Source organism: Rattus norvegicus, chromosome 1, assembly GCF_036323735.1.
Source record: "Rattus norvegicus strain BN/NHsdMcwi chromosome 1, GRCr8, whole genome shotgun sequence".
Lineage (NCBI taxonomy): Eukaryota > Metazoa > Chordata > Mammalia > Rodentia > Muridae > Rattus > Rattus norvegicus.
This window is the reverse complement of record NC_086019.1, coordinates 217,957,876-217,975,862: the sequence shown is the minus strand read 5'-3', so window position 1 is coordinate 217,975,862 and position 17,987 is coordinate 217,957,876. Positions and strand designations below refer to the sequence as shown.

Genomic DNA, 17,987 nt, shown 5'->3' with positions numbered 1-17,987 from the left:
TGTCAGCAGCCTTCAGATGAAGATGTAGAACTCGTAGCTCCTACTGCACCATGCCTGCCTGGACTTTGCCATGCTCCTGTCTTGATGATAATGGAATAGACTTCTGAACCTTCGAGCCAGCCCCAGTTAAATGTTGTACGTTATAAGACTCCTTGGTCATCTTGTCTGTTCACAGCAGTAAAACCCTAACTAAGACAGGCTCTGTATTTGACACTTGCTTTTAGCTGCCAAAAACCTCAAAATGCCTTTGGATTTCTTCTTATGGATACATGGAAACAAATCAGAGTGCCTGGCACCTTGCTGTGAGTAAGCATAGGCTTGAGAAAATGACCAAGATAGACAATATACTATGAGGCAAAGAGGACTAGAAGATCTTCACATCAATTTGGTTAAGTTATCCCATGCATATAACATGAAGTTTAGGTTCCTAGAAGAATACACTTATTTCCATGACTACAGCAATGAAAATGAAGATAAATGGAATCTTTTAAATTTACCTTGGATATGCTTGAGACTTGCTATATTAAGGTCTGGGCACTGAGCACAGTACACTAAGGAGGAGGAGTTACCCTCAGATAAGCTATAAGTTAGTGACGGAAACAGATCTGTAAATCAAGTACAATAGGAGACTTCCCCAGGGATATCTTCTATGGATTTTTCTCATCATTGTTGTTCATTTCATTCTGCTCAGAGTCAGAACTAAAGCAACAAGTTCAGACTAGGCATCAGCAAGCCTCTTCTCTGACCTTTGCTCTGCTGTGTTCTAACTTCATGTGTTGGGTTACATGGCTAACTTTTATGGCCCAATCCCTCACTCTATATAAACGGAAGCAGAATTGATCCAGTAGGATTAGGTGTGTAAAAAGCCATGTGAAAATGATGTCTACCATATTAATAGAATATTAACTTGTTTTTATAGAAAACCTATAGTTTACTTATTAATGCCAAGTATCCTATACATAGTAAATCTCTGGTGAAGGAATAGAAGGTGGGTGGGTGGGGAGGGGACATCCTTATGGAGACTGGGGTGGGGTAGTCTGGGGAGGAGGTATGGGGTGTGGAATAGTCCGGGGGGTGGTGGACCGGGAGGGGAATAAAATCTGGGGTGTAAAAATAAATACAAAAATTGAATAAATAAAAAAGAATGTCCAAAAAATTAACAAAAAATTCTTTGTGTTTCTCTTAGGCTAAGGCACTAGGATGGTAATACCAGTGTTATGTATCTATTAAGACAAGAACAGAAAACACTTGAAAGGACTTTACAGATGGCACCAAGAAAAAGTTCCTTCTCTTACCTCTATGAAAGTCCCACAGAAACTGAGTTCATAACTAAACTCAAGCTCAGATGGTGTCATGGAAGTTACCGGGCAGCCTGGCCCTAGGAATAATTCATCATGGTGGATGAGTTCATCGGGATAAAACAGCGCCCTTTTAGCTATAACACGGAGTTTAAAGTAGTCACATTCCACAGATACTGTTGAAGAGACGAAAAGGGCGTCAGCTGCTCCACCTTCCTACGCACATAGCAAAGGACTTTGATCCAAATTAGGGGAAATGAAAAACCCAATTTAACCCAAATCACTAGAGTTTAGGGATGTGGGCAAAGGGGATTACTTTGATGGTATGACTATCCTTCTTTTTCCTACCTATTGATATTGCTTAAATAGAATCAAAAGTTCTGCCCGAGATTAACCATAGTGACTATTGAGAACGAAAGGGGCGGGGGAGGGGTGAGGAGGGATGGGGGAGGGGAGATGGGGGATAACATTTGAAATGTAAAGACATGAAATAGCCAGTAAAAATAAAAGAAAAAAATAGAATGAAAGTAGAGGTTTGTACTGTTATTAGGGAGCGAATATTGTTTTCACCAAGAGCCTGCCAGCTTTGCTCTATTAACTGGCTAACAAACCCTGGCACTCCTTCCCTCTCTGCCTCCCAATCACTGAGGTTACAGGTTTTTTCTGTGTGTTGGAGATCTGAGCTTCGTTATGCTTCCATGAAAAGTAACTTTATCAGTTGAACCAGCTCCATGGCCCCTAGGCTTTAATTTTCAGGCCATGGCTGTGTACCAAATAGTAGCAGACATGTAGTTCATGTGGAGAAGATGCAAGTCTTTCAAGATCCAAGGATGAATAATGAGCGGAGTCTAAACATTATGCTTTATGGATTCACTACAGTACTGCCCTGGAGATCAGAATGTTCAATTTACACCTCTGCTGGACTCCTCCTGAGCTTTAGGACAGATATCCAGTTAGCTATGAGATATACAAAGGATATCTGCAATAGTCCTTCTCAGCATGCACATGATTTACATGAGATCCATGTTGTTTTACATCACTTCCATTTGTATTTTCCCATTCTCAGTGAACAGAACCACACTTACCAACACTGAAGCTTTAGGATCTAAGGATCTAATCCCAGTTCCCACATCTCTTCCTTCCCACATAGTCTCCCACTGAGTCAATTCTCTTTTACTTTCAAACTTTATCTCGCATCTACTTCTGCTTGGCTGTGCCTTTGGCTCCATTACTGTCCCTTACATGGGCAACCTCAGCAGCCTGGCAGAGGAGCTCACTGCCTCCAGCCTCATTTCTTTCATTCTTTGCAGCTGCCCTATTCTGACAGAAGGGTCCTCTTGCCTACACCCCTTTTCCGCCACCTCAGAGACCTCCACTTTTCTGTTTTTAAAAGTCCTTTAAATTTTAAGTAATATTTTTTCAGTTGTTTAAAAATATTTAATTCATTTTGGTCATATTTCATCATTTTGGGCTATCACATTTGCATCACGTGTTTTGCACAATTCTCCTTTCATTTATATAAAAAAGGCAAAGAGTAGGGACTGTTTCTTGCCCTCTAATACCCTGCCCTTCCTGTAAGCAGTGACATTATTTGAAGGTTCCACAGTTACAGCGCTACCTCCGGCAATTCCCTTTTGTCCTCCCAATACTACACACATTATTCTTAGTGCCCAGACTCATAGTCAACTCTCCTTCTGAGACATTCTAATAGTTTCTTTGGAAAACTCTTAAGTTTTGTCTCCTTTGAGTTGAGTTCGTGCTGGTCTGCAGGACTTGATGGTGTTTTAAATGAGTTCTGTCCCATCATGCCAGTGGTGGAACAAGGTTGCTCAGTTGTTTGGGAAACTCAGACCTCCTAGGATCTGAGAGCAGCCTGGGGTCAGTTCGTGTGGGACACTGAATGCTAGTCTATGCGTCACTAAGTTGGCTGTAGGAAAACACTGGAATGTTTAAGAACTGTTTATTGAGAATATCTTAAAAAGAATTATATAATGACATAGGGAGGGCATGAGAGATGATTACATAAGGAAAGTTAGTTAAGAATGTTGAATAATGCAGGTAGGAAACTGTTAAAAGAAAGATAAGAAGTAGGGAGAGAGAATCGTGTAGAAGAACAGGCGGCTCAAGGGTGACCTAACTGGAGTGCCTATGTAGGAAGCGGGTGGGGTAGGAAATCCAACTCTGAGAACCTCAGCACACTAACGACTTGAGTCCAGAACACCTTTACTAGCGGGGATGAGGGGAGAAGACAAGACATGGATAATGAAAATTAAGTTTGTAAATCCTGTATGTCGGGCCATTAAGGTTCTAGTAATCCAGGCGGAGACAGCATAGAGGCCTAGGAATTATTAAGTCTCCAGCTTTTCAGACAGAATGATAAAATCCTGAAACCTAGAACCTCATAACTCCTAGATAGTGAAGGATCCCCTGGAAACAGCACCAGGCAAGGCCCACTCTGGTACCTGGCTCTATCCCAGAACATCTCCACATCCCAAATATGAGCAGCAGCAGTCCTGACGAAACGACGGCCTTCATTATGCCAGACCTTGGCCTGGGACCTCCTCAGGTGTCAGATAGTTGAGAGGAACTAGCAAGGCAGACTTGTTTTTATGCCTAAAGCTATACTCAGATGTATTCAATGAACCCAATTCAGGAAAATAAAAAAACAAAATAAATAAGCAGGAGAAATCCCTTTACCATACCATCAACTCCAGCTCCCAAGTCTTTCTTTATCTTATGGGCTAGAAATATATAGTATTGGCTAAGTGAATACAGCCACACATTATGAGGTGCTTTTGAACTAACTGTGTAAAGCCTGAAAATGCTTGACTAGGTAATTAATTTGCCGGCCAGTTTTTGGTATTCTATGAGTAGATGTAGGGATGCCACTGACTCTGACACAATGCTGTACTTTGTCACTTGTGGTTGAAGCCATCTGCCCCAAGTTTGTAGTAGTTAGCTTAGTTGATTAACTTATTAATTAATTAATTCATTGGTTGCATTAGGAGCTAACTTACTGGATGTTACTCACTATTAACAACCCAAGAAGGAGAGGCAAATAGAGGCCCCAATATTGGCCATTTCTGAAACAACCTTAAGAGATTCCCAGTGTTCTTCAGTGTTTTCATAATATCCTTGCTAGAGTGACATGTCTAAGCCATTAATCTCTTATACCTTTGTAAATGAGCCTTTCTAGACCAACAGACAGATTGAGTCCCAGGCACTATGGGATGTCCTGAGTGTATGTACCTCCTGGAGAGAGTGTTTCATCTGAAGGCTTAAAAAATTCCTGTGATCCACAATACTTTTCTATTGCTGTGCTAAAATACCATGACCAAGGCAACTTATTTATTGCCTTTATTCATTGTTCAGAGATATGGGCTTACTGTTCAGAGATAAAAAGCCCATGACTATCATGGTGGGGAGCTAGGCAGCAGGTAGGCAGACATAGTGCTGGAGCAGTAGCTGAGAGCTCACATCTTGAGATACAACCATGAAAGAGAGAGAGAGAGAGAGAGAGAGAGAGAGAGAGAGAGAGAGAGAGCGCACTGGACATTCTTTTGAAATCTAAGAGCCCTCCTCCAGTGACCACACCTGTTCCAATCCAATAAAGCCATACTCTTAATCCTTCCCAAACAGTTCCATAAGTATTCAAATATATGAGCCTATGTAGGCCATTTTCATTCAAACAGACAGATCATAAAAGTCTTGTTTTCTTTAGGTATGTCAATAAATGTTTGTTAACATCTATGCTAGAATTTATTGTACAAGTTCAGGATGCTAGTATTATGTTTTTTAATATAAGCAACAGTAAAATGTGCATGTGTAAAGTGTCCTGGGAAGTGTATTAAGAGAAGTGCTTGAAGTCTTATCTAAAAAAACAATTTTACACCCATGAAAAGGATACTGTAGCATGAAAGAAAAGATCCACGTATACCTAGAATAAAACACGTAATTCAAACATGCAGCTTCCAGCTCAAACGACCTATACTATGATGTCCAGTTTTTTCCACCTCACAGATAATTTGAGAGGGATCAGCTAGATAATTCTGAAAATATCATTAATTTTTACAATATCTTAACCAGCATCCTCATAGGGCAGAATATGACTTCCCATAACTCTAGCTACAATGGATTTGATGCTTATCTGGTCTTGGTTGGCACGTATATCCGTGTTACATTTCAACACAGATACAGAAACAGTAAACGAGAGGAATGTAAAGAGTACTGATCATCACTTTTAAATCTTTTTTTTTTTTTTTCAGAGCTGGGGACCGAACCCAGGGCCTTGCGCTTGCTAGGCAAGCGCTCTACCACTGAGCTAAATCCCCAACCTTTGATCATCACTTTTAAAAGCTGAACAATTAGCAAATAATCCTACTCCTTGGACCTTACAAAGGAATAATCATGTTTGCTTTTTATGCCAATAACAATCAAATTCACAGTTACAGCTCAGAAGTGTCACATTGCCGTCACATGTCACTGTGATGACACACACCAAACCTTCAGACTGGTGAAGCATAACCCTCACTCGGGAAGAAACTCAGAACTTTAGAGTTGTCTTTTTCCTTTTCTTTAGTACAGACTAAGAATTCCTTATTATAACTACACGAGAAAATAATAGTTTAGATTGGTGTATTTTGGAATGAGGGCTATTTCCATATGCATAGGGGGACACAACTGAGAGAACTTGGATCTAATACAGAATTCATTATTTTTCCCATTCACCTCAGACACATATAGTGTGAACGTCACCTTACAAAATATTTTCACTCTGATTTGATTGAAGCATTTTTTTTTCACTATGTAGATGTTTGCTCTTGTTGTACACAGTCAGGATTAAAATGATTTTTGAATTAGAAGCTTGTAGATTTTAGGTGTCTGGGTTAGTGGTGTTTAATGCGCAAGACAAACACTGCTTAGACGTGTCTCCTAGGCTGAAAGGAACAGTTTTACTAAATGTAGTACCAACTCTACTGGAGAAAAGAAGAGAAAATGAATATTTATTCTGTATTGACTGCGAAATGCTATATTAATGCAATCTGCAATAAATTAACCTTAAAGATGCTTGAGACAGGAGCTGCAAGCAAGTCTGCCTGGAGAGAATGGGAACTGGGGACAACACATCTTGTAACCATCATGACAACTCTGCATCCACGATGCTACTTCCTGTGGCTGTTGAAGGGATTTTGATCATTTTATTGCTCTGTACTATGGAAGGCTTGCCATAGATGGGCTTTTGCACGTAGACAAGTTTTTATTATACATTAAGATAAAAGTAAATGCTTTAGCGTATCTGCCCCCTACAAATAAACAATGTTTACTTTGTTATTAAACCAGTATCATAGAATTTTGTGGAAAAAAAGTTAAACTAGGTATAGCAAACTTGACATCTAAGTATGTTGAGGCAGAAAGGGGGAAGAGTCCTGTTATCCAAACAACCTTAAGAAATCCCATTAGCGAGGTGTGGTGGCACACACATTTTATCCCAGAGCTCAGGAAGTGGAAGCAGGCAGAACTCCGTGAGTCTGAGGCCAGCCTGGTCTATATAAGGAGTTCCACAACAGCCAGGACTACATAGTATGACCTGTTTCAAACCTCTGACTTCAAACAAAACAAAAATGAAAGCAAACCCATGAAATGATTGAAAATGCAAGTACAACATTTGCTAAAAATATAAATCTAAAAAAAAAATATAAATCTAAAGGCCAATCTAATACATTCCTTAGTGACAGATATTGTGAATCTTTCTAAACTTTTCCAGAAGGTATGTATATATGTATGAAGTGCACATGTATATGTATATATAAATATATGCCATATAAATGTATATTGCGTGTATATACACATAGAAATATACTGTAAATGTGCAGATTGATTTAGTCGGTTTTATATTATTTACATGTGTATCATTGCATTGCATTAGAGATGCCTGCAGAGCATGGGTCTGTATGCTTGAAAGACTGGCAACATCACAGAAGAATATGGCTTACCCTCTTCCAGCAACCATTAATTGCCTATTGTTCCTCAGGGAAGGGTGAGACTTTATGAGCCTCTCTTCCATACATGATGGTGTGCTAGAGGACCTCATCTTGTACAGTTTATCCTGAGAATAGCCACTCCTACTGTGAGTTCATGTATGCAATAGCTGTGTCATGTCTGGAGGGCATTTTATACATCCCCTCCCTGTGCCCCAGATCTTACATTCTTTCTGCCTTTCTTATGTGATGATCCTTGAAAGTCTGTACCTGTATGTAGGGGTCATTTCTACAGAGATGCTCCCTGAGCCTCGGCAAAGGTGATACAGATGCCCCTTTAGGGATGAACTCTCAACAGCGCTATTCTCAACACACTGACTGCTTATGAGTCTCTGCATTGACCATGGCCCACTGCAAACAGAGCTTCTCTGATGAAACCTGAGAGCGATGCTAAACTATTGGCACAAACATAAATGTTTCATGGCAGTTCGACAGTGTCCATTTAGTGAAAAGGAAGTGCTCTGATTTTGAAGAACTCTAGCATATATAACCTGCATGTTTGTCTGCATGTTATATGTGTGTCTGTGGAAGTCACAAGAGGCTATTGGTTCTCCTGGAATCGAAGATGCTTGTGAGCCACCGTGTGGGCGGGAGTTGAATACAGGTTCCCCTGGAAGAGCAAATAGTGATCTTAACTGCTTATTCATCTCTCCAGCTTCCTATACCCTGAGTTTTTAAAAACTGAGAAGTTATACAAATTTAAGCAGAAAGAATTAGAGATCAGATGCATACATCTTTATTGTATTAAGAAATAAAAAATAATAGCAGGGATAAGAAAGAAGAGAAGTAGGTCCCAGGGTGCAAACTCCCCTTTAGCTAAGGTGATGAAATTTAGATATGTAGCATACGGCACGGAGACTATAGGTGATAACATTGTATTCCATACTGAACCTTTGCAAATGCTCATGTGCGTGCACACAGAGACACTCACAGACACACACACACACACACACACACATACAGAGAGAGAGAGAGAGAGAGAGAGAGAGAGAGAGAGAGAGAGAGAGAGAACACAGAGAGAGACAACTGACTATTGAAGGATGAAAGGAGAAGGTTTGTTCATTTACTTGACAGCAAGTATAAGAACCTCCTCAGGTTGACTATGTTTCTGTACTACGAGTAGGTTGAATATATTTGAGAAATTCTATTTTCAGTGCTGGGGTCTGAACCCAAGACCTTGAGATTTCTGGGCAAGTGTTCTACCACTGAACTAACTCCTTAACCTTAAGAAATTGTTAAGTGGTAAATGGTTACATTTCTTTCTATTGTTACATCTTTGTCTCTTATTTTTGCAATAGATTAACTAATTAATTAACTAATTTTGGTGTGTGTTTTGTTTTGGGAGAGCATCTCATGTAGCCCCATGCATAATCACACCTAATTTTGAAGTGCTGAAGATCAAACCAAGGGCTTTTTGTGTGCTAAGCAAGATGTCTTCTATTTCAGTCACAACTCCAACTTTCTATTAGAAAAGACTGTTAGTGCAACAATACATTTCAGGCAATGCAGTCACGAGATGGGACAGCTCTCTAGTCATTTTACCTTTCAGTAACTCTGTCCTCAATGCTATCATATTATGGGATGTAGTTCTGAAATCAAATAAGTGATGATCTAGAGACAAAAACGCAGGGTGAGCTTGGATCTGATATTTTGGGGTGCTTGGAATCAAACTTTTAAGCCAGCACAAGGTAGGTAAGTTTCTTACATGAAGTTACATTCCCAACACTCAGATATTCATTTGAGATTTTTGTTTTATAATGGGAGTTTAACTTCTCATTTTAAAGAAGTGTTACCTTTCATTTGGAAGAAAGGCATTTAAATGTGATGTAAATTATTTTCAGACCCTGCTACTTGAAATGTAGTCATAGAGAGTCATTGCGATCACCTGAGAATGTATTCCAACTGCAGCATCTCTGGGTCTCACCCCCACTTCTGAGTTAGAACCTGCTTTGTAATGATGTGTCAGGTGATATGTATAATTTTTTTAAGTTTGCAAACAAAACCTGCTAATGAGCGTCAACACAGTGTACTCCATGAAGGCAAGTCCCCATGGCCAGAGACTCTGAAGATTAGTATCAGTGTAACCTGGGAACTTAGAAATGTAAATTCCCTGTCCCACTCTAGAGTTGCTCAGTCAGAAAATAGAATGGATGTAATTCAGCCATGGCGTATTAAAAAAACACTCTTCAGGTGAGTGATTGAGAGCTATGCTCAGAGGTGGACTGATGGGGTGTTTATGTGAGGTCTCAGTGGGGTTGGGTTTTTGCATTCTCAGCTACACAGGACAATTACATTCTCAGACAGTTACTCCTTCAGTGTTCAGACATGGAGATGCAGATATTTTGGGATGTTAGGGAGTTTTAAGAAAGTATATAAAATCACTCTATACATAATGGTACAGATTCTAATGCAAGTCAGGCTTCTATTCCTTTTGAATCACCTGCAGAAGCCTCATCTCCTCTCTGCAGCCATGGTCCAGAGCTGGATTTGAGTTTCAAGTGTGCCATGAGACCATGCCAGGGGCAGGTTTGACATCATGTTCACTCTAGCCTTTCAATCCCTAAAGAAAGGGTTACACTTTAGACCAGGAACTGTTGGCGTGTGTGCTGGTATAGGTGCTAGCTAATCACTTCCACCTGAAGGTCCTCTGTTCCAGCACATAAGAAGGCCTCTTACTCTTTCCTGTGTCTCTTCAATCTGAGCAATGAAGCCTTTCCTGGGCCTACAGGGACTCCTCCTGCTTCTTTCCTTTATGAAGACTTGTGCTGATGATTGGTCAGGTATCACTTGTGACTTAGAGAATTTTAATTTCTTAACATGTGCTCAAGAATGTGGCAGTAGACTTTTTCATATAGACTGGTTTCTTTCAGATGCATGATCTTAGAATGTCACAATTCTACTGAGACTAGATGCTATCCTAACTTGAGGTTTTTTTTCTTTCTCTAACTCCCCTTTTCTTTTGACCCTTTCCAGACCATGCCACACTCTGGGGGCTCAATACTTGAAGTGAGTTAGTCTTAAGGAAAGTGGAGTGGCCTAGAAATAGAAAGCACAGAGGTGTCCCCGGGCTGTTAAGAACTCCGGAATCACTGGGCTTGCTGGTACATTCCTTTAATCCAGAACTCCAGCGGTAGGGGCGGGGCAGACAGATTCATGAGTTCAAGGCCAGCCTGGTCCACAGAGGGAGTTCCAGAGCCATACACCGTCTCAAAAAACCAAAAATAAATAAGTAAAAGAATCCCGGATTCCTGTGGCTTGTAGGAAAGGAGTGTTTGCTCAGCCTTCCTTGGCCTTATCTGTAAGAGAGCCACAATATCTCAGAGGGAACGTCAGCTCCTTGTAGTAAGGTGACTAACTGATCTAGTTTCCTCAGCTTAAATGCCAACAAGTCTACCTCGAGCAAACTAAATATGAGTGTAGACTCTTAGTTTGAAAGCTTAGAACTACAATTAAAAGGTAAGTATTTTTGTCAAAGTACTTTCAACAGGGTAATCCAGTCTTGATGCGAGGGAAGTTGCAAGTCTCTTAGTGGATTAATGTGTTTCATTTCTTCCTATCGGAAGCTATTTTAAGGAGACAGCCCTGGAAATTGTTATTCTCCTCTCCACTACCTCCCTCCCTGGAGTTGTTCAGTCCCCGCCCACCTGCTGCTTCTGCTCACATTACTTAGGGTGCAGTGGGCATCACAGTGTGAGTCCCTGTGCTTGCTCTGATCTCCGCGTCTTCTCTCTGTTCACATGAAAGACGACCACTGAGCCGCCCCTCTGCACATTCCTCCATCCCACTTCGGCCTCCGAGAAACACGGGCATGGTTTGCAGGCATCTGAAGTTTCATTTACTGTTCATTCCACAGCTCTACTCGGCTCAGTATTCTTTAAAGATATTTTTAGCATTGATTTGGTTTACTTTAATTACTACTTTGTAACCTATGAAATGAATACATTACAAATCGGTTTTGTTTTCTGTTCTTATTGTTAGGGTTTCTAAAGTGTTATTTATTGGTGTGTTTGTGTGTGTGTGTGTGTGTGTGTGTGTGTGTGTCTCCAGATAGTCTGAGTTGAAAAGAAAAATGTGGTATTATTTTCTCTCAAATTTCATGCACATCCATTTGCTTATGGTGTTATTTTTTCTCTTTTGATATTTAGTTTTGTTCTTTTTGTTTTTACTTTAAAAAATTCTCTCACACATTACTTCCCAAACATTTCTCCTCCCCTCCACTCCTTCCAGTTCCTTTCCCCCACCTCCTTTCCCCAGATTCACTCCTCCATTTCCAAAAAATAAAAATAAAAATAAAAATAAAAATAAAAATAAAAAAGAACAGGCCAGGCCTTCCAGGGATGTCAAACAAGCATGACTTAATAGGTTGGTTAGTTACAGTGTTCTTGACAAGCACTTATCACTCCATCAACCTTTGGGGCTTGCATTTATGTATCATGAGGCATGGGTAGAGAAGCAAAAACCAGGGCTGGTAAAGGAGGAGGAGATGATCAGGAGTGCAGGGCATGTTCTGTCCTTCACATACGTTACAATCGAAATGTGTTCTTATGTCCCGTCTGTATAAAATGCTGACTGGGAGACTGGTGCATGGTGGCTCACACCTTTAATCTCAACACTTGGGTGGCAGAGGCAGGTGGAGCTCTGAATTCAAGGCCAGCCAGGGCTACATAGTAAGGCATGAAGTAATCACAGGTGATCGTCTTTTACAGCCTTGCTTCTCTAACGTGTTTTATTTTGTAAGGGATGAGCTCTTGTATTAACTAGTTTTGCTCAAATGGTCTGTGATGATTCCCATACAGCCTATTAACAGAAATATTCTCCTTTCTCTTCCTTAGCCATTCGTCTGCGATGTGCCAATCACTGGTTCTATCTCAGGATCAAGGCTACAGTATTTCCCAATATTTTTATGGAACCCGATGAAGTGTTTTTAGGATTTGGCTGCCCTGTGACCACTGTCTGGCCAAATGATGTCTATGACTTTACCTACCCTACTTATGCCTGTGGCATTGTCAATAAAGTAAGAAGAAACACTAGTGTCTATGGTCCCTTCCTTGGACCCACAAAATGGAGATTATAGTTTCTATTTGTCAAACAGCTCGGTTAATGTCTTTAACATCCAGAAAAAAGTGATGTTTAAGTTGCTAGCTGAGGTTAGAGACCAGTTTTCTATGTATCATAAAGTAGTTCCCCAAACTAGTTCCACATTCCAGCCTGCGACATTTGGCTAATCTTAGATGGAAGGGAGTAATATTGTTGAACATCACAAAAGTCTTCAGCGTTCCTTATCAGGGGAATGGAGAGGTTAGTTGTGCATATTGCTGTCTGTCATGAATTGGGATTTTGAGTTGATTAATAAAATAAAAGTCAGAAAGGCTTTGCTGTAACAGCACTTAAGAGAATCGTAACACTTTGACCGGTTGAGATGAGTGACAGATTTGGTGACACAGGAAGGAAGTTTTAGATGGAGCTGACCATGCAGGATACAAGGGTGCTCATTAAGTGCCCTTGGAGAATGACTATTGTGAAGGAGAAATGGCTATGATGAACTCAGCTGTGGCCAACGCCGCAGACAGTTTAGCGTTCCAGTCAGGGAACTGACTAGAGCTGGAACTTCATCAGGGAGGTTGCTGTCCTTGCTTTTTAAGAAATGACATAGGGACTGGGACTGCAGACATGCATCTCAGACGCTACAGTGCGCACCTAGCATGCACGAGGCTCTGTGTTTGTCCCTAAGAGCACAGAAACCGGGCATGGTGGAGCACACCAGTAACCTACCAGGGACAGCACAGATTACGAGTCCCAGTATCAAAACAGAACGTTTACAGTTAATCATTTAAGTGAAGATTTCAGAAGTCTTAGTTCCAAATGGGTGTTAGCTTATCTGAAAGCTGGCGTTCTCTGCAATAAGCAATACTTTACCTTCTACTCTGCTCCTGAAAAGGAGGTATAAGCACGAGATATTTTAAAAATAGGAAATGAAGATCTGATCTTTCAATAAAAAGTATTATGCAGCATTTACATCCAGGAAATATTCCAGTTGAACTCATCTCTTTATTTGGAAATTAGTTTTGCTTTCCGTGATTACTTGTTGGAAAATGACCTTTTCTCTTTGAGAACTTGAAGAACTTATAAGGTCCTGCTCAAATCAAGATTTGCAAGATAAACACGGATTTAAAATTTTCTTTATCCTGTAGGTTCTTTATGACATCACTCTGCTTCAGACGAAACTTACATATATCTCAAAAAATGCTTCTCTCCGAGCTGAGATGGGTTTGTCCTGTGTTCTGCACAGGTGAGTGCCATATACCATGCACCTGTCCAAGGCTCTGGCTTCCTGGAAAAGAGACCCCAGCCCTAAATGTTAAATCACACAACCCAGGGTGGGCATGGCCATGGGCATGGGTGTGAGAGGATGGTGGTAGGGGGAACTGAAGCCTAATGGGAATGTAAATCTCTGTATCTTTGGCCCTGGGTTTTTAAAATTATAGTTATTCCTAGGGTATTAGCATGCTGAAGAAGAGAAAGGGGATAATCCACTTTTCCAATACTAGTCAGTGAGAATGAAAACCTCACCGGTTTCACTCAGCTAATCAATCAAATGCTTTAGAAATAAGTCCACACTAAAGCTTACTCAGGACGGAGAGAAAAAAAAATTCTGAAAGATACAGAAATATATCAGAAAAATCAAGTCCTGCATGCAGCATGGGTGGTGGGTCTGTGATGCTGAAGCTGTAGGGAGAGGGAGCACTTTCAAATCCTACCCAGGGGGTGAGATTAGGCTTCCTTTTCTATCTTATTAGTTGATGCCTATGAGAAAGTCTAAGGTGTAGGTCATTAGCAACTTTAATCTGGCCTTAGCAAAGTTATGCTAAACTTGGCAAGGCTTCAGGGAGCAATTCATACGATTTCTCTGTTCAAAATCATTTAAAGAAAAAATTTAAAGGTATTTAATATCTGACAGGGGTCAGCCCCAGGATTCACACAGGTTCCGGCAGAGGAGCTAAGGACCGGGCTGATGGGGGAGTGATGAATAAATGAGTACCTCTGACTAAATAGCAACCATGATGTTTATTTATACACAGTCCACAAAAGAGGCAAACTCATGATTTCCAAAGCAATACAGATTTTCTTTGCTTTCGTGATACAGATTTTTTTTTTTTAACCTGGAGAAGTGTTACAACCACAGAGAGAATAGGCATTATCAGTCTCAAACAACTTTAGACTATGTAAGCATTTATGACATATGGCATTCTGTTCTTTGGGAAACTAAAATATTAAACAGAAAAATTTGAGTCAGTCTAGACAAGTTCCCAAGCCTTGAACAGTGCATAGTGATTGAAGAGTTAGCCTAGCTTAAAAATTTGAAAGCTTTCCCAGGGTGCAGGCTCACTTGCTCCATTTATTTGTCTTCTCTGTGGTTTTCTTTTTTCTTTTTTTCCTTTTCTTTTTTTTCTTTTCTTTTTTTTTGTAGTTAAAAGACCTCACTGCAACTTAATGTGAGCCAGTCTTTTTTTAAAAATTTTTTTACTGTTTATTTATTTACTTATTGAATTTTTTTTACAGTCCAGTCTCTATCTCCCTCCTGGTCTGCCCTCGGATTGTTGCACATCCCATACTTCTTCCCCACTCCCCCAGTCTCCAAAGGATGTCCACCCCGAACACCCCACAAGACCTCTAAACTCCCTGAGGCATCCAGTCTCTTTGAGGGTTAGGTGCATCTTCTCTGACTGAACCCAGACCCGGGAGTCCTCTGCTGTGTATGTGTTGGAGGCCTCATCTCAGCTGGTGTATGCTGTCTGGTTGGTGATCCAGTGTCTGAGAGATCTCAGGGGTCCAGGTTAATTGATACAACTGATCCACTTACAGGGTCGCCCTCCTCCTCAGCTTTCTCCAGCTTTTCCCTAATTCAACCAGAGGAATCAGCAGCTTCTGTCCATTGGTTGGGTGTAAATATCTGCATCTGACTCTTTCAGCTGCTTGTTGGGTCTTTTGGAGGGCAGTCATGATAGGTCCCTTTGTGAACACCCCATAGCCTCAGTAATGGTGTCAGGCCTTGGGGTCTCCCCTTGAGCTGGAGCCGCCTTTGGGGCTGTCACTAGACCTTCTTTTCTTCAGTCTCTTCTCCATTTCTATCCCTGCAGTTCTTTCAGACAGGAAGACTTATGGGTCAGAGTTTATGACTGTGGGATTGCAACCCTATTCCTCATTTGATGCCCTGTCTTTCTGCTAGAGATGGGCTCTACAAGTTCCTTCTCCCCACTGTAGGGCATTTCATCTAAGATTCCTCCTTTTGAGTCCTGAGAGTCTCCCACCTCCCAGATCTCTGGTATACTCTGGAGGGTGCCTCCACATCCAACCTCCTGAGGTTGCTTATTTCCATTGTTTCTGCTTGCCTGCAGGGCTTTAGTCCTATTGCCCACCCCAATATCTGATGATGTTCCCCTCTTCCTTCCCTGTCCCCTTTTCCACCCATGTCTCTCTCTCTCTCTCTCCCTCCCTTCCTCCCTCCCTTCATGATTGCTTTTTTCTCCCTCCCAAGTGGGAATGAAGTATCCTCATTTGGGCTCTCCAGCTTGTTAACCTTTTTGAGTTCTGTGGATTGTATCCTGGGTATTCTTTTTTTTTGGCTGATATCCACTTATTAGTGAGTACATACCATGCATATCTTTTTGTGTCTGAGTTACCTCACTCAGGATGATATTTTATAGTTCCAACCATTTGTTGCAAAACCCAGGATGTCCGCATTCTTCATAGCTGTACAGTATTCCATTGTGTAAATGAACCATATTTTCTGTATCCATTCTTCTGTTGTGGGACATCTGGGTTGTTTGTAGCTTCTGGCACAAATAAGGCCACTAGGAGCATAGTGGAACATGTGCTCCTGTGGCAGAGTGGGACATCTTTTGGGTATATGCCCAAGAGTAGTATAACTGGATCTTTAGGTAGGTCTATTTCCAATTTTCTGAGGAACCTCCAGATTGATTTGCAGAGTAGTTGTACCAGTTTGCAATCCCACCAGCAATGGAGGAGTGTTCCTCTTTCTCTACATCCTAGTCAACATGTGTTGTCACCTGAGGTTTTAATCTTAGCCATTCTGATTGGTGTGAGGTGGAATCTCAGGGTCGTTTTGTTTACATTTCCCTGATCACTAAGGACTTTAAACATTTCTTTAAGTGCTTCCCAGCCATTTGAGATTTCTGTGTTGTGAATTCTTGGTCTAGTTCTATATCCCATTTTCTGATTGGGTTGTTTGTTTTTTTGGTGGTTAGTCTGAGTTCTTTATATATTTTGGATATTAGCCCTCTATCAGATGTGACGTTAGTGAAGATTTTTTCCCGATCTGTAGGATGCCAATTTGTCTTATTGACTATGTCCTTTGCCTTACAGAAGTTTTCCACTTTCATGAGGTCCCATTTACCAATTCTTGATTTTAGAGTGTGAGCCATTGGAGTTTTGTTTAAGAAATTTCCCCTGTACCAATGAGTTCAAGGCTCTTTCCCACTTTTTCTTCTATTAGATTGAGTGTATCTTTTTTTTTTTTTTTTTTGGTTCTTTTTTTCGGAGCTGGGGACCGAACCCAGGGCCTTGCGCTTCCTAGGCAAGCGCTCTACCACTGAGCTAAATCCCCAACCCCTGAGTGTATCTGTTTTTATGTGGAGGTCTTTGATCCATTTGGACTTAAGCTTTGTGCAAGGTGACAAATATGGGACTATTTTCTTTTTTTCTCTTTTTTTTTATTAACTTGAGTATTTCTTATATACATTTCGAGTGTTATTCCCTTTCCCGGTTTCCGGGCAAACATCCCCCTCCCCCCTCCCCTTCCTTATGGGTGTTCCCCTCCCAACCCTCCCCCCATTGCCGCCCTCCCCCCATAGACTAGTTCACTGGGGGTTCAGTCTTAGCAGGACCCAGGGCTTCCCCTTCCACTGGTGCTCTTACTAAGATATTCATTGCTACCTATGGGGTCAGAGTCCAGGGTCAGTCCATGTATAGTCTTTAGGTAGTGGCTTAGTCCCTGGAAGCTCTGGTTGCTTGGCATTGTTGTACTTTTGGGGTCTCGAGCCCCTTCAAGCTCTTCCAGTTCTTTCTCTGATTCCTTCAATAGGGGACCTATTCTCAGTTCAGTGGTTTGCTGCTGGCATTCGCCTTTGTATTTGCTGTATTCTGGCTGTGTCTCTCAGGAGCGATCTACATCCGGCTCCTGTCGGTCTGCACTTCTTTGCTTCATCCATCTTGTCTAATAGGGTGGCTGTATATGTATGGGCCAAATGTGGGGCAGGCTCTGAATGGGTGTTCGTTCAGTCTCTGTTTTAATCTTTGCCTCTCCCTTCCCTGCCAAGGGTATTCTTTTTCCTCATTTAAAGAAGGAGTGAAGCATTCACATTTTGATCATCCGTCTTGAGTTTCGTTTGTTCTAGGGATCTAGGGTAATTCAAGCATTTGGGCTAATAGCCACTTATCAATGAGTGCATACCATGTATGTCTTTCTGTGATTGGGTTAGCTCACTCAGGATGATATTTTCCAGTTCCAACCATTTGCCTACGAATTTCATAAACTCGTTGTTTTTGATAGCTGAGTAATATTCCATTGTGTAGATGTACCACATTTTCTGTATCCATTCCTCTGTTGAAGGGCATCTGGGTTCTTTCCAGC

At 41.2% G+C, this 17,987-nt stretch overlaps 1 protein-coding gene across 4 annotated transcripts in view; it reads left to right on the top strand.

Moving 5' to 3' along the window:
* Positions 1-17,987, top strand: part of Stx3 (syntaxin 3) — a 174,169-nt gene that overhangs the window by 139,003 nt on the left and 17,179 nt on the right. For 2 of the 4 annotated variants that reach the window (XR_010058290.1, XR_010058289.1), the window contains exon 12: positions 12,169-12,296. Coding sequence is in view for 1 of the 4 variants with exons in the window: in XM_063275258.1 (XP_063131328.1) it covers positions 12,169-12,350; positions 13,528-13,625 (280 nt within the window). In the remaining 3 variants the exon portion in view is untranslated. Of the gene's footprint in view, positions 1-12,168; positions 12,351-13,527; positions 13,626-17,987 lie in introns of those variants that run through there. The other 2 variants (XM_063275258.1, XM_063275275.1) reach the window with 2 other exon arrangements.